The sequence below is a fragment of the Symphalangus syndactylus genome, chromosome 13, assembly GCF_028878055.3.
Source record: "Symphalangus syndactylus isolate Jambi chromosome 13, NHGRI_mSymSyn1-v2.1_pri, whole genome shotgun sequence".
Lineage (NCBI taxonomy): Eukaryota > Metazoa > Chordata > Mammalia > Primates > Hylobatidae > Symphalangus > Symphalangus syndactylus.
The window spans coordinates 108,981,780-108,996,788 of record NC_072435.2 but is presented as its reverse complement, the minus strand read 5'-3'; the positions used below and the strand labels follow the sequence as shown (position 1 = coordinate 108,996,788).

The 15,009-nt window shown below is 50.6% G+C and overlaps 1 protein-coding gene across 4 annotated transcripts in view; it reads left to right on the top strand.

Moving 5' to 3' along the window:
• Nucleotides 1–15,009, top strand: part of SLC8B1 (solute carrier family 8 member B1) — a 33,777-nt gene that overhangs the window by 14,583 nt on the left and 4,185 nt on the right. The window contains exons 7-15 of one of the 4 annotated variants that reach the window (XM_063614540.1): nucleotides 37–204; nucleotides 1,471–1,578; nucleotides 3,550–3,609; nucleotides 3,896–4,026; nucleotides 5,082–5,223; nucleotides 10,545–10,666; nucleotides 12,582–12,699; nucleotides 13,075–13,228; nucleotides 14,311–14,412. In XM_063614540.1, the coding sequence (XP_063470610.1) occupies nucleotides 37–204; nucleotides 1,471–1,578; nucleotides 3,550–3,609; nucleotides 3,896–4,026; nucleotides 5,082–5,223; nucleotides 10,545–10,666; nucleotides 12,582–12,699; nucleotides 13,075–13,228; nucleotides 14,311–14,412 (1,105 nt within the window). The remainder of the gene's footprint in view (nucleotides 1–36; nucleotides 205–1,470; nucleotides 1,579–3,549; nucleotides 3,610–3,895; nucleotides 4,027–5,081; nucleotides 5,224–10,544; nucleotides 10,667–12,581; nucleotides 12,700–13,074; nucleotides 13,229–14,310; nucleotides 14,413–15,009) is intronic. The other 3 variants (XM_063614541.1, XM_055238315.2, XM_063614542.1) reach the window with 3 other exon arrangements.

Sequence of the window (15,009 nt, the reverse complement as noted above, 5' to 3'; positions counted from 1 at the left end):
GTGCAGGGTGGCTGAGCTCTGGCCTCCTCTCCCCAGGCGCTGGCGTGCTGGTTACCACGGTGGTGGCTGGAGGCATCACCATCCTACACCCCTTCATGGCTGCCTCCAGGCCCTTCTTCAGGGACATCGTTTTCTACATGGTGGCTGTATTCCTGACCTTCCTCATGCTCTTCCGGGGCAGGGTCACGCTGGCGTGGGCTCTGGGTGAGCAGCTGTGGGCTCAGGCGGGAGGTCCCAGGGCTGATGGGCAGGTGGTTTAGGAGGTGCCTGGGACAGAGAGATGGGAGGGGTGGTCAGTGGGGGGTTTGATTTGATTACAAGTGACAGAAACCCTCCTCAAGCTGGCTTGAGCAAAAATGGGAACATGTGGGTCACATAACCAAAGAGGCCTGGCAGAGCTGGGGGCTGGGGAGGGAGTATTCAAAAGTTTCACAATTTTTTGGCCAGGCATGATGGCTCACACCTATCATCCCAGCAATTTGAGAGGCTGAGGCAGGAGGATCACTTTGGTTCAGGAGTTTGAGACCAGCCTGGGCAACATAGCGAGACTACATCTCTACAAAAAAGAAAAAACTTAGCTGGGCATGGTGGTGGTGCGTTCCTGTGGCCCCAGCTACTCTGGAAGCTAGGGCAGGAGGATCCCTTGAACCTAGGAGTTCAAGACTGCAGTGACCCATGATTGTGCCATGGTACTCCAGCCTGGGCAACAGAGCAAGACTCTGTCTCAAAAAAAAAAAAAAAAAAAAGTTTCATAATTTCCAGTTTTAACAAGCAGTACAGATGGGATGCTAACTGGGGCCACCTGGATCGTGACAGCAAACATGTTCCATTCAGATGGCTCAAGGGGTGTGAATGGAGGGACAATTTGTACAGAAGGAAAATGAAACCAACAAGGGAAACCGAGATTCGAGATACTCAGGGGCCAGCAACAATGGGAGCTGCGACCACACTCATCCCTCGTGGTAGAAGGGGCAGGGAATGGGGTGGCAGAGCCCAGTGAGAGATGGAGGGCTGGAGGCCTGGAGCTGTACTGAAGAGGGTTGCAGGCCCTGCCAGAGACACGCAACAGGGAGGGAATAGGAAGAAACACTCCAAACTCTCTCCCGCTGCTTCTGATTTCCTGTCTGGCCTCCCATTGGCTGAACCTAGTTGTAGCCAGAGCTGCAGGGCTGCCTCCTCCCAGGGCACAGAGCAGGACACCGACCCTTAGTGCTTGAATGGGGATCTGGAGGTCTCTCGCTGTGCCTGGGCATTACCTTCTCGATTGCAAGGGAGACAGGAAGGGAGATGGTCCTGGAAGGCAGGAGGAAGGAGTGGGGAGCTCAAGGAAAAGGCCATTTACCCACTGGTACCTGGCTGGGCTAACACAGATTGCCACCGCTAACACGCACCAGTGATAGAACTGCCAGCCCTTGTTCTCTAGACCTGCACCAGGACACCACTTGGTGACGGCCTGCACCCTGTCTGCAGGTTACCTGGGCTTGTATGTGTTCTATGTGGTCACTGTGATTCTCTGCACCTGGATCTACCGATGGCAGCGGAGAGGATCTCTGTTCTACCCCATACCAGTTACTCCAGGTAAGAGTCTGCATCAGACCAGTGGGGCCTGGGAGCCTCTGTGCCCTTCACTGCTGCCCTGGGTCTCTTGAGGCCATTGTCCCCACCAAGCTCATCTCCTCTTCATGCTCTTTCTACTCATTCTGCTGAGGTCCCACCTCCATGCTTCCACTGGTACCCATGAGCCTCTGCATCGCCTGTAGGCTCAAGGGCACTCCTTCCTTCTCTATGCGGTTGCCAGGGCCATCTCTCTAAGAATCGCCACTGCTCCCTGCCCTGATGTTTCCCACCACTCTCAGGGTAAAACACAAACGCTGCCGTGACAGGGACACTGAGAAAAACTAAATACAAAGAAATCAATAATATTCAAATACAGTCATATACACAAATTCATGCACACACACATGCACACAACACACATACACAAATATGCAACTCATGCAAATACATGCACACATACACATACATGCACACACATACACAAATACACAACTCACACACATACATGCACACATACAACACACAAATATGTGTACACACAACACACATGCAAATACATGCACACATACACATACAAATACATGCACATACATATAAAACACACAACACATATGGGAGTACATGCACTCACATATGCAACACACATGGATATATGCACACACATGCAACATATACAGATGCATGCATGCCCACATACACAAATACATACGCACACACGCAACACAAATACATGTGCACACACAACACACAAATACACAACACACACAACACACAAATGTGTACCTACAACACATACATACGAATACATGCACATGTGCAACACACATGCAAATACATGCATACACATCTGCAACACAAAAACATGCATGCACACACATACACAACATACACAGAAACACAACACACATATACAAACATGCGCACCCATACAACAGACACAAATATATGCACACATGCAACACACATATACAGATGCATGCACATGCAACACACATAAATACATGCACATACGCAAATATGTATAGACAGAGCACACATGCAACACAGAGATACATGCACACACACAACATACAAATACATGCATGCAATACACAACACACAAAAACATCAGTGCACACAAACATACAACATACACATACACAAATTCATGCACCCACATACACAACGCACACAAATACATGCACACACACATACACAAATACACGCACATACACAACACACATATACAAATACATGCACACACACATAAACAAATACATGCACATACATAGATAACACACACAACACACTCAGCAGCAGAATCAGGGTGAGAGCTAATCCTCACTCAAAAAGGGCCATTTTCCTTTCAGGCCCCTGCTTACAGGTCCCAGGCCTCTCAGTATCCACAGGCCTCCTGAGAAGAGAAAAATAGTATGGGTTCCAGATTCTGAAAAGGACAACACTGAAGTCAATAAATGTTTGAGTTGTGCCTTCAAATGCCCCTATTAACTTTAGCATTATAGCTGCATGCTTACATTTGGCCATGTTTGGTGAGTTAGACTTTCACTGTGTAAGAATTTCCGAGCACGCATGCAGACTGCTAGAAATCCAAAATAAAGACAGCCTGGACGTGGCTGGGCGCAGTGGCTCATGCCTGTAATGCCATCACTTTGGGAAGCTGAGGCGGGTGGACTGCTGAGGCCAGGAGTTTGAGACCAGCCTGGCCAACACAGCAAGACCCCATCTCTAAAAAAATTTTAAAAATTAGCTGGACATAGTCTTAGCTACTCGGGAGGTTGAGGTGGGAGGATTGAGTGAGCCCAGGAGGTCTAGGCTGCAGTGAGCTGTGATCACACCACTGCACTCCAGCCTGGGTGACAGAGAAAGATCCTGTCCCAAATAACTAACTAAATAAGATGGCCTGAACACTTGCACCCCTAAACCTGCTCTGTCCCAGCGTGCCCCCTCGAGAATGGTCTGGGTTCTGTATGTAGCTGGGCCTCTCTCCTACAGAGATCCTCTCAGACTCTGAGGAGGACCGGGCATCTTCTAATACCAACAGCTATGACTACGGTGAGTCCATGCCCAGTGTCCAGCTGGGGTGGGGGTAACAGGGAAAGGCTGGGGGTGGAAAGATGGGGCCCTCCAAGACCTGGGCTCCAGGAATGAGGCTCCAAATCGGCCCCACCTCTCACTGCAGCTCAGGTGAGCCAAGGGCCAGGGTTGTCTGCCCTCTGCCGCGTACTGGGCTTTCCCTCCTCCCCTAGGGCTGGGAGGACTGGTGGGATGGAGCGGGGAAGGTTTCCTGGAGAGCAAGTCAGCCGCAGGCACACCTCACCACCCGACCGCCTGCACACAGGTGACGAGTACCGGCCGCTGGTCTTCTACCAGGAGACGACGGCTCAGATCCTGGTCCGGGCCCTCAATCCCCTGGATTACATGAAGTGGAGAAGGAAATCAGCATACTGGAAAGCCCTCAAGGTGTTCAAGGTAGGAGGGTCCTGGAGCCAGGCTCACAGCCTTGTGACAGCAGCAAGACAGTGGCCACGCTACCCTCTCCAGCTCTACGAGGGGGAGGGCCTGGGGTCCACTGAGACCCTCTCAGAATATATGACTTGGGATTTGATGGGGAAACTGAGGCATGGAGCTTGGCTGATGGCTTGACCTGGGGCTCTGCCCTCTAGTGGCCCCCCAAAGAAATCCATATCCTAACCCCTGGAACCTGGGAATATGTTACCTTTATGGTAGAAGGGCCTTTGCAGATGTGATTAAAGATTTTTTTTTTTTTTTTTTTTTTTTTTGAGACGGAGTCTCGCTCTGTTGCCCAGGCTGGAGTGCAGTGGAGCAGTCTCGGCTCACTGCAACCTCCCGGGTTCACGCCATTCTCCTGCCTCAGCCTCCCAAGTAGCTGGGACTACAGGCGCCCGCCACCACGCCCAGCTAATTTTTTGTATTTTTAGTAGAGACAGGGTTTCACTGTGTTAGCCAGGATGGTCTCGATCTCCTGACCTCGTGATCCGCCTGCCTCGGCCTCCCAAAGTACTGGGATTACAGGCTTGAGCCACCGTGTCCGGCCGTCATTAAAGGTCATGAGATGAGCTTGGCTTATCCAGTGGGCCCAGTGTCATCACAGGGGTTGGCACAGGGAAAGAGGGAGGCAGGAGGGTCAGAGTCAGAGACTGAGAAGTGGCGACAGGAGCACAGGGTGGAATGACGTGGGGCCAGGAAGGCAGGCGGCTCCTGGAAGCTGGAAGGACCCTCAGTCTCCCCTAGAGCTTCCAGAAGGAACAACCCTGCTGACAACTTGACTTCAGGACTTCTGCCCTCCAGAACTGTCCAAGAATACATCTGTGCTGTTGACAGTCACTCTGTTTGTGGTCATTTATCCCAGTAGCCAGAGGCAACCAGGCGCTTAGCCTGGGACCCGCACACAGTCGGTGCTTCAGCAATGAACGGCCGAGCTCTTGAGTCACTGAAATCCGTCTGTGGCTGGCTGGGATTCAGACTTCCCTGCCGACACCCTCCCACCTTTGCCCCCTTGACAGCTGCCTGTGGAGTTCCTGCTGCTCCTCACAGTCCCCGTCGTGGACCCGGACACGGATGACCGGAACTGGAAACGGCCCCTCAATTGTCTGCATCTGGTGATCAGCCCCCTGGTTGTGGTCCTGACCCTGCAGTCGGGGACCTGTGAGTATCCCCTACCCCGGGCCAACCCACCTTCCTACTCCTTCCCACGTTCTGGAGTTTTCTTCCACCCAGGCTGGATGGAGTACAGTGGCACGATCGCAGCTCACTGCAACCTCCCTCCACCTCTCAGGTTCAAGCGATCATCCCATCTCAGCCTCCCGGGCAGCTGGGATTACAGGCGTGCACTACCACGCCCGGCTAATTTTTGTATTTTTCATAGATACGGGGTTTCACCATGTTGGCCAGGCTGGTCTTAAATTCCTGACCTCAAGTGATCCTCCCATCTCGGCCTTCCAAAGTGCTGGGATCACAGGCGTGAGCCACCGTGCACGGCCAGTGGAGTTTTCTTCTCAACACGTGAGGGAGGTTTGGGCTAGAGGCAGAAACCTGGATATACAGCAGGCGCTTACTATGCTCTTGTGCCATAAGGGACACCAGCCTGGAAGTTCACCCAGGGGACCTCCTGCAGTCAGTTGATCCAATCTTGCTGGCCCCAGATGGAGGTTGCAAAACAGGTGACCCCAGGGCCAAATCCAGCCCTCTGGCTTGTTTGCCTGCATTTAAAAATTGGGGGATTTTACATTAAAATCTGGATTTTGGCTTCTCAAGACCTGGGCCACATTCCTGAAGGCAAAACTGGCTGGAGCAGAGAAGGAGCGCCGCCTATGGGGTGCCTGCGGCCTAAATCATCACAGTCCCCTCCATTGCCTGTTGGGTGCCCCTGGCTGAGCTTCCTTCCCTCGTTTGTGTGACCTGGCTGGTCCCCACTGGCATTTGAATTTTCCCCATCTGCCCCAGAATGTCCTTTTCTTTCTTGCCCTGCTCTGGCCAAGGAAATGCTCAGGCTTGTCCAACATCTTCTAACTTCTGCTACCCAGGTTTCTTCCTGTTGTCTAACTTTAGTATCTCATGCTGTCTGTTTCCTATCATCTAGGCTCCTCCCCCTCAGCCCAGGGGCATCGCCTGGAGGTAGGGGTAGGACTGTGGTGCAGATGCATGGCTGGGCGTGGTGTTGTGTGCTATAACAGTGTCAGGATGAAACTCCATCGGGATGAAACAGCCTCCCTGCCACATTCCCTGTGAATTTCTCCCCCGGCTTGTGGGAGGATGCAGGCATGGAGGGAAGCAGATAGGAGGAGAGATGATTGATAGTGACTCAGAGCTGAAAAGGGCCACCCCCTAGGGCCGTCTGGTTCATCACAGCCCTCCATTCTCCATCCATTCTCTACAGAGCGGGGAAGCCTTGCCTTTCAGGCCAGGGCAAGTCCAAGGACTTGCTTTCACAAGCGTCGTGGCATATGTATTTATTTATTTTTATTTTATTTTATTTTATTTTGAGACGGAGTCTGACGGTCACCCAGGCCCGAGTACAGTGGCGCGATCTCAGCTCACTGCAACCTCAGCCTCCAGGGCTCAAGTGATTGTCCTGCCTCAGCCTCCCAAGTGGCTAGGATTACAGGCACCTGCCACCACACTTGGCTAATTTTTGTTATGTGTTGTGGCTTTTTTTTTTTTTTTTTGAGACGGAGTCTCGCTGTGTTGCCTAGGCTGGAGTGCAGTGGCGTGATCTCGGCTTGCTGCAAGCTCCGCCTCCTGGGTTCACGCCATTCTCCTGCCTCAGCCTTCCGAGTAGCTGGGACTACAGGCACTTGCCACTATGCCTGGCTAATTTTTTCTATTTTTTTTAGTAGAGACAGGGTTTCACCGTGTTAGCCAGGATGGTCTCGATCTCCTGACCTCGTGATCCACCCGTCTCAACCTCCCAAAGTGCTGGGATTACAGGCGTGAGCTACCGCGCCCGGCCAACGTTGTGGCTTCTTAAAAGAGTGATTCCCACATATCAGTCATTCACAGACCATCTTCTCAATTTTTCTCTTACTCTGTACTATTACATTTGATATTTTTCTTTGTTTTTCTTGAGACAGAATCTCACTCTGTCACCAAGGCTGGAGTGCAGTGGCACGATCTCGGCTTACTGCAACCTCCATCTCTGGGGTAAGCAATTCTCCTGCCTCAGCCTTCTGAGTAGTTGGGACTGCAGGCACCCACCACCATGCCCAGCTAATTTTTGTATTTTTAGTAGAGGCAGGGTTTCACCGTGTTGGCCAGGCTGGTCTTGAACTCTTGACCTCAGGTGATCCACCCACCTCATCCCCCACAAAGTGCTGAGATAATAGGCGTGAGCCACTGTGCCTGGCCACATTTGATATTTTTCTTAAATCATCTCGTTGTATTGTCCAGGCTGGTCCTGAACTTCTGGGCTCCATTGAGTAGCTGGGACTACAGGCATGCACTACTGCACCCAGCTTCAGACATTTTTTTTTTAAGGCAAATTTGTTGAAAAGGAAATTGTGTCACCTGCATCAATAGGAAACTGTAGTAGAATTGCATCATTTCCAATAAATTTAAGGTAACTGCAAAAATAAACACAATAAAAGTAAACCACCGACTGGTGATGATGGCTCACGCCTGTAATCCCAGCACTTTGGGAAGCCGAGGCAGGAGGATCACTTGAGGTCAGGAGTTCGAGTCCAGCCTGGCCAACATGGTGAAACCCTGTCTCTATTAAAAATACAAAAACTAGCCAGGTATGGTGATGGGCGTCTGTAATCCCAGGTACTCGGGAAGGTAAGACAGGAGAATCACTTGAACCCAGGAGGCAGAGGCTGCAGTGAGCTGAGATTGTACCACTGCACTCCAGCCTGGGCGACAGAGTGAGACTGTGTCTCAAAAAAGAAAAAAAAAAAAAAAAGTAAACTGCCTTACTCGGTCCTCCTGAGTCAAGCCCATGAGCTGGAAGCCTGTACTAGGGAGAATAGCAGGTGTTTGATCAAGTCCTATTAGCACCAAATGGAAACTTTCTCCTTGATACAATGATAGAACTGAAGAAGGAATCCCTTTCCTGAGACATGGTTCTGCAGCATGTAGTATCTTGACCACATGGCCTTAACACCATCTAGTGGTAGCAGGTCCACCCTGGGGAAAGACTGCTTCCGGCTAAAGCCCTCTTGACCCCCGTCTGGGCTGAGCACTGTCTAGAGAAAACCCCTGGACTGGCTCCCAGCCCGAGGGGGTGTTGTGACTCAAGGTGAGCCTCCCCAGCAGCAGCCTCCAGCCTCCCCATCTCTAGGCATCCCCCAAGATCCATCTTTGTAAAGTGCTGCTTTTCATATGTTGTGGTCACTCCTCCACTCAAAGACCTCCATGGCTCCCCAGTACCTCTTGGGAAAAGTCCATGGCTGTCATTGCTCAGTGGTGTGATCTTGGCCCACTGTACCCGCTGCCTCCCAGGTTCAAACGATTCTCCTGCCTCAGTCTCCCAAGTAGCTGGGATTACAGGCGCATGCCACCACAGCTGGCTAGTTTTTGTATTTTTAGTAGAGATGAGGTTTCACCATGTTGGCCAGGCTGGTCTTGAACTCCTGACCTCGGGCGATCCGCCTGCCTCAGCCTCCCAAAGTGCTGGGATTACAGGCATGAGCCACCGCACCCAGCCAAGGCCTCTGAGACTCTGAGCCAACTGCCTCCTACAGCCTTTTCTGTGCTATTCCTGATCTGCTTGATTCCATCTTACTCAACTCCCCTCTTCCCACAGAGCCCTTGCACCCCTCTCTGCTTAACACTCAGCTCAGATCCTCAGTGTCCTCACACCCCAGCCACCTCCTAAAATTTCTCTAGCACAGAAGTGGCAAATACATGGAAAGGACTTCCAGCCCAGGTGTCTGGATCCAAAGCCGGCACTGTAGGTCAAAACCCCATGCTGGCAAATTATCTCAGGAGCTGGGCACAGTGGCACACACCTGCAGTCTCAACTACTCAGGAAGCTGAGGTAGGAGGATGGCTTGAGCCCAGGAGTTTGAGGCTGCAGTGAGCTGTGATTGTGCCAGTGCACTCTAGCCTGGTTGACAGAACGAGACCCTGTCTAAAAAAAAAAACACAAAAAAAATCCCCCTTGACAATCACTCATAACATATTGTGTACACAATTTTGTGTATTCAGCCCACTCACATAACTTTTTTTTTTTTTTTGAGACAAGATCTCACTGTGTTGCCCAGACTGGAGTACAGTGATGCAATTTAGGTTCACTGCAACCACCACCTCCCGGGACTCAAGTGATCCTCCCACTTCAGCCTCCCAAGTAGCTGGGACCACAGGTGCCCACCACCACGCCCAGCTCATTTGTCTTTTTGTTTTTTTTTTGAGATGGAGTCTTGGTCTGTCGCCTAAGCTGGAGTGCAGTGGTGCGATCTCAGCTCACCGCAACCTCCACCTCCTGAGTTCAAGTGTTTCTCCCGCCTTAGCCTCCTGAGTAGCTGGGACTACAGATGTGTGCCACCACCCCTGGCTAATTTTTATATTTTTAGTAGAGATGGGGTTTCGCCACCTTGGCCAGGCTTGTCTCGAACTCCAGACCTCAGGTGATCTGCCTGCCTCAGCTTCCCCAAGTGCTGGGATTACAGGTGTGAGCCACTGTGCCCAGCCTAATTTTTGTATTTTTTGTAGAGATGGGGTCACACCATGTTGCCCAGGCTGGTTTCAAACTCCTGGGCTCAAGCGATCTGCATGCTGTGGCCTCCCAAAGTGCTGGGATTATAGGCATGAGTCACCGTGCCCGGCCTCCTCACGTAATTCTTAAACCCATTGACATTTGGGAGCCATGAGCTAGACTAAAAAAATAACAAAAGAAGGGTCTTGATGCAGGTATATGAACATTTGGACCATTCATTGTCTTTAAGACCAGTACCGACTCCTAGTGGCGAAAAGGGTGATGTGTGGAGAATTCTAGAGTGTTCTCACCTTAGGGTGTCTCCCTTTGGTGTTTAATATGAAGCCTCTGGAACCTTCATATTTATTAATGGATTGGATGATAGAGTGGGCTTATTTAGGTGTCTCTCAGTGAAGAGGCTGGGTTTGACTGTCAGGTTCATCTCATGGAGCTTGGTGCCATTCATCTCATGGAGCCACTGGTAATCCCTGGCTGGAGGGAGCTGCCTGGAAATGCAGTTGGTTGGAAGTATTGTGCTTGATTGGTGATGTCTGCCATGGAGGTGGAAGAGGGTGATGATGTTAGTGGTTATAGCCGTTCCTATCCTAGTTCCACAGCAACAGGCTGGAGAGGGTCTTTTTTGTGTGTCTCTCTTTTTCTTTCAAATGTGACTAACTTGAGGGCAGCGGCTGCATTTTTAATTTTTCTGTCCCCATGAAGTTTCTAGGACAGGGCTGGGCAGATAGGAAGTGTCTACCTGACATCCAAACAGTCCATTGTAAGTGGGTGTTGAGGCTGCTGGGAAGGTACCAGCTCCCTTTCTCTCCCTTTGCAGACGGTGTCTATGAGATAGGTGGCCTCGTTCCCGTCTGGGTCGTGGTGGTGATCGCAGGCACAGCCTTGGCTTCAGTGACCTTTTTTGCCACATCTGACAGCCAGCCCCCCAGGCTTCACTGGGTAAGAAGCCCGGGCTCTCCGAGATGGGGGGAGAGGGATTCTGAGGTCTCCCACGCAGATGTCGTGTCTGCATCTCTGAGGCACTTTGACCAGTTTGATCAGGAGTCACACAAAGACAGGTAACTGAACTTTAAAGCTGCTTTTGAGAGTTTTTGTATCTGCACAGGGTTTTTTTCTTTTTTTTTTTTTTTTTTTGGTAATAGCTTAATTTTGTTGAGATGCAATTCACATATCATACAATTTACCCATTTAAAGTACACAATTTAATGTTTTTTATTATAGTTACAGAGTTGTGTAATCATCACAAGCAATTTTAGAGAATTTCATCACCCCAGAAAGAGACCTCATGCCCATAAGTCACTCCCCATTTCCCCACTCCCCACATAGCCCCTGGCAACCACGACTCTACTCTCTGTCTCTATGGGTTTGCCTATCATGGACGTTTTATATAAATAGAATCCTACAATATGTGATTTCCTTTTTTTTTTTTGAAACAGGATCTCCCTCTCTTGTCCAGGCTAGAGTGCAGTGGTGGAATCATAGCTCACTGCAGCTTCGACCTCCTGGGCTGAAGCCATCCTCCCACCTCAGCCCCCCAAGTAGATGGGACTACAGGCGCAAGCCACCACGTCCAGCTAATTTTTGTATATTTTTGTAAAGATGAGGTCTCACTATGTTGCCCTGACTACTCTCAAACTCCTGGCCTCAAGCAATCCTCCTGCCTCAGCTTCCCAAAGGCCAGGATTACAGGCATGAGCCACTGTGCCCAGCCTTGGGTTTCTAAAGGCATTCCGGGGATAGAATGGTATGGCCTTTCTGGGTGTCTTTTTCCATTTTGCCTAGTCTAGGCACTCTAAGGAATATTTAGGGGTTTGTCCACAGACTTTTTCCTTAAAAGTTTACTTAATATTAAATTAGCTGAGCATGGTGGCGGGCACCTGTAATCTCAGACACTCGGGAGGCTGAGGCAGGAGAATTGCTTGAACCCAGGAGGCAGAGGTTGCAGTGAGCTGAGATCGCATCATGGCACTTCAGCCTGGGTGACAGAGACTCCGTTTCAAAAAAAAAAAAAGTTTACTTAATATTTTTATTTTGGTTGGGCGTGGCGGCGCATGCCTGTAATCCCAACACTTTGGGAGGCCGAGACGGGTGGATCACCTGAAGTCAGGAGTTTGAGACCAGTCTGGCCAACATGGTGAAACCCTGTCTCTACTAAAAATACAAAAATTAGCCGGGCATGGTGGTGGGCACCTGGAATCCCAGCTACTTGGGTGGCTAAGGCAGGAGAATCGCTTGAACCCAGGAGGCGGAGCTTGCAGTGTGCTGAGATTGCGCCACTGCACTCCAGCCTGGGTGACAGAGTGAGACATCGTCCTAAAAAAAAAGTTTACTTAAAATTTTCATTTTTTAGTACTTAATGATTTTTTAAAATTTTAGTTTTTACTTTTGGAAACTCTCAATGAATGTACCAACCGAAGGGTGTTGAATTTTCAGCAAATGGATCATTTAGGGAAGTCGCCTTTTACTACTTAAGGAAAATTGTCTTTCGCTATTTTTTCAAGTACCGATGTGTGCCACAGCATAGATGACCCTTGAAAACATGATGCTGAGTGAGAGAAGACTGCAGCAGAGGATCACACACTGTGGGATTCCATTGATGTGAAATGTCCATGAGGCACATTCAGAGAGACAGAGAGCAGAGTAGTGGTTGAGTTGGGCTGGTGGGGTGGGGCTCGGGAGTGACTGCTAATGAGTACAGGGATACTTATTGGGATGATGAGTGGTATTTGGTTCATAGACTGGAAATCTGATGAAAGTGATAAGGAACCCTTTCCAGACAAAATAATAACTTTTTTTAGTATGTGAAAGGGAGGTTTTTTTGTTTTTCTTTTTTGTTTTTCTTTTTTTGAGACAGAGTCTCACGCAGTCGCCCAGGCTAGAGTACACTGGCACGATCCAGGCTCACTGCAACTTCTGCCTCCCGGGTTCAAGAGCTTCTCCCACCTCAGCCTCTCGAGTAGCTGGGATTACAGGTGTGTGACATCAGCCTGACTAATTTTTGTATTTTTAGTAGAGACAAGGTTTCACCATGTTGGCCAGGTTGGTCTCAAACTCCTGACCTCAGGTGATCTGCCCGCCTCAGCCTCCCAAAGTGCTGCGATTACAGGTGTGAGCCACCATGCCCGGCCCGAAAGGGAGTTTATTAAGGAAAAAAGAAAATAATATTGAACTCATGTTTTATTGAGCACTATGTGTAGGCACCAATGCGTATAGTAACGTGTTTTATACTCATAATAATTATGCGCATGAGGTAGATACTGTTATCATCCTGTTTCACAGGTGAGGAACTGAGGCTGTGTCCCTGTTGGGGCTGGCCTTGGTCCCACAGCAAACCATTCCCTCCACAGCTCTTTGCTTTCCTGGGCTTTCTGACCAGCGCCCTGTGGATCAACGCGGCCGCCACAGAGGTGGTGAACATCTTGCGGTCCCTGGGCGTTGTCTTCCGCCTGAGCAACACAGTGCTGGGGCTCACGCTGCTGGCCTGGGGGAACAGCATTGGAGGTGACTCAGGGCCGGGTGGGGTTGAGTGGGGGTGAGTGCGGCCACATCTTAGCTCTTTCCTCCCCCAGCCAGAGTCGCATCTGGGCAGGAGTGTCCAGGGTGTCTGCCCTCTACACCTGTGCAGTGTCCCCTGTCACTGTGGAGTGGCCAGCATCGGGGTGAGATGGCCCTGACTGCAGGTAGATCAAGAAATTCTATAGAGGCCCCTGCTGTTTCCCCACTCTCTGATGTGGGGATGCTCGGTGGCTCCCAGAATTCAGGCAGGACATGGAGCCCATTGCAGCCAGCCGTGCTTGATGTGTACACAGGTGTGTGACATGCAGGCATTCACACTTACATACATACACCCTTCGCTAGCTGCAGCAGCCAGGTGTGGTTGGCCAGGTTATGCACTGCTCCAGAGCATCCAGACAAGAGGATGAGGGAGCTGAAATCTAGCCCCTCCTCCCACTTACCTTTTTGAGCACCTTCTTCTTATTCACGTGGAGGTGCTGTGCATGTTCGCAGCAGATAAGACTTTGAAAAATTGGTAGCCGTGGTTTTTTTGTTTGTTTGTTTGTTTGTTTTTGAGATGGAGTCTTGCTCTGTCGCCCAGGCTGGAGTGCAATGGTGTGATCTTGGCTCACTGCAACCTCTGCCTCCCAGGTTCAAGCAATTCTCCTGCCTCAGCCTCCCGAGTAGCTGGGATTACAGGTGCCCACTACCACGCCTGGCTAAGTTTTGTATTTTTAATAGAGACAGGGTTTCATCGTGTTGGCCAGGCTGGTCTCGAACTCCTGACCTCAGGTGATCTATCTATCTTGGCCTCCCAAAGTGCTGGGATTACAGGTGTGAGCCACCGCACCCAGCTGGTAGCCACGTTTTTCACACCTGCAAAGTTGTTCCTGGTGTGAAAGAGTGGGGTAAAGGAATTAAGGAGGGAAGTGTGTCTTCCCAGATGCTGTGCCCCCTCACACAGCACCCCACCAGCTAGTGCCCACGCACACATGGGCATCCATCTGTGTTTGTTGCCCGAATGACCCTGGGTGAGAATGAAGGCGTGGATGACCAGGGAGGGTGGGGGAAGCAACTCACCACTGCAGGCCCCTCTTGTTCCTGCTCAGATGCCTTCTCGGATTTCACGCTGGCTCGCCAGGGCTACCCGCGGATGGCATTCTCCGCCTGCTTTGGTGGCATCATCTTCAGTATCCTTTGTGGTCTGTTCTTGGCCTTAGCACTGGTGTCACAGCCATGGGTGGGGGGTGCTCCGTGCCCCACCCTGGGGATTGGCTCTCGGCATAACACCTGGGGCAGGTAATTTGGCTGCCTGAGCCTCAGGCTCCAAGGCTTTAAAATAGGGATTTGGGGAGTGCTAACCTCCGAGGGGTGTTGTAAGGATCCAGTGAGGTGAATGAAATTCTTGGCCCCGGGTAAGGGCTCAGCAGACAGCAGCTATTATTGTTAGGACAGTGAGTGGTATGATAAGCAGGTGCCCACAGGATGAGCTTATGTGTCCTATGGAAGACCCTCTCTCTCTTGCTCATAGCGACGTGTCATGGTCTATGTTAGGGGTTGGCAGACTTTTTCTAAAAGGGCCAGAGAATTCTTTTTTTTTTTTTGGGGGGGGGGGTGGGGGACGGAGTCTGGCTCAGTTGCCCAGGCTGGAGTGTGGTGGCATGATCTTGGCTCACTGCAATTTCTGCCTCCCGGGTTCAAGCAATTCTGCCTCAGCCTCGTCTGCCTCCTGAGTAGCTGGGACTACAGGCGCCCACCACCACACCCAGCTAATTTTTGTATTTTTA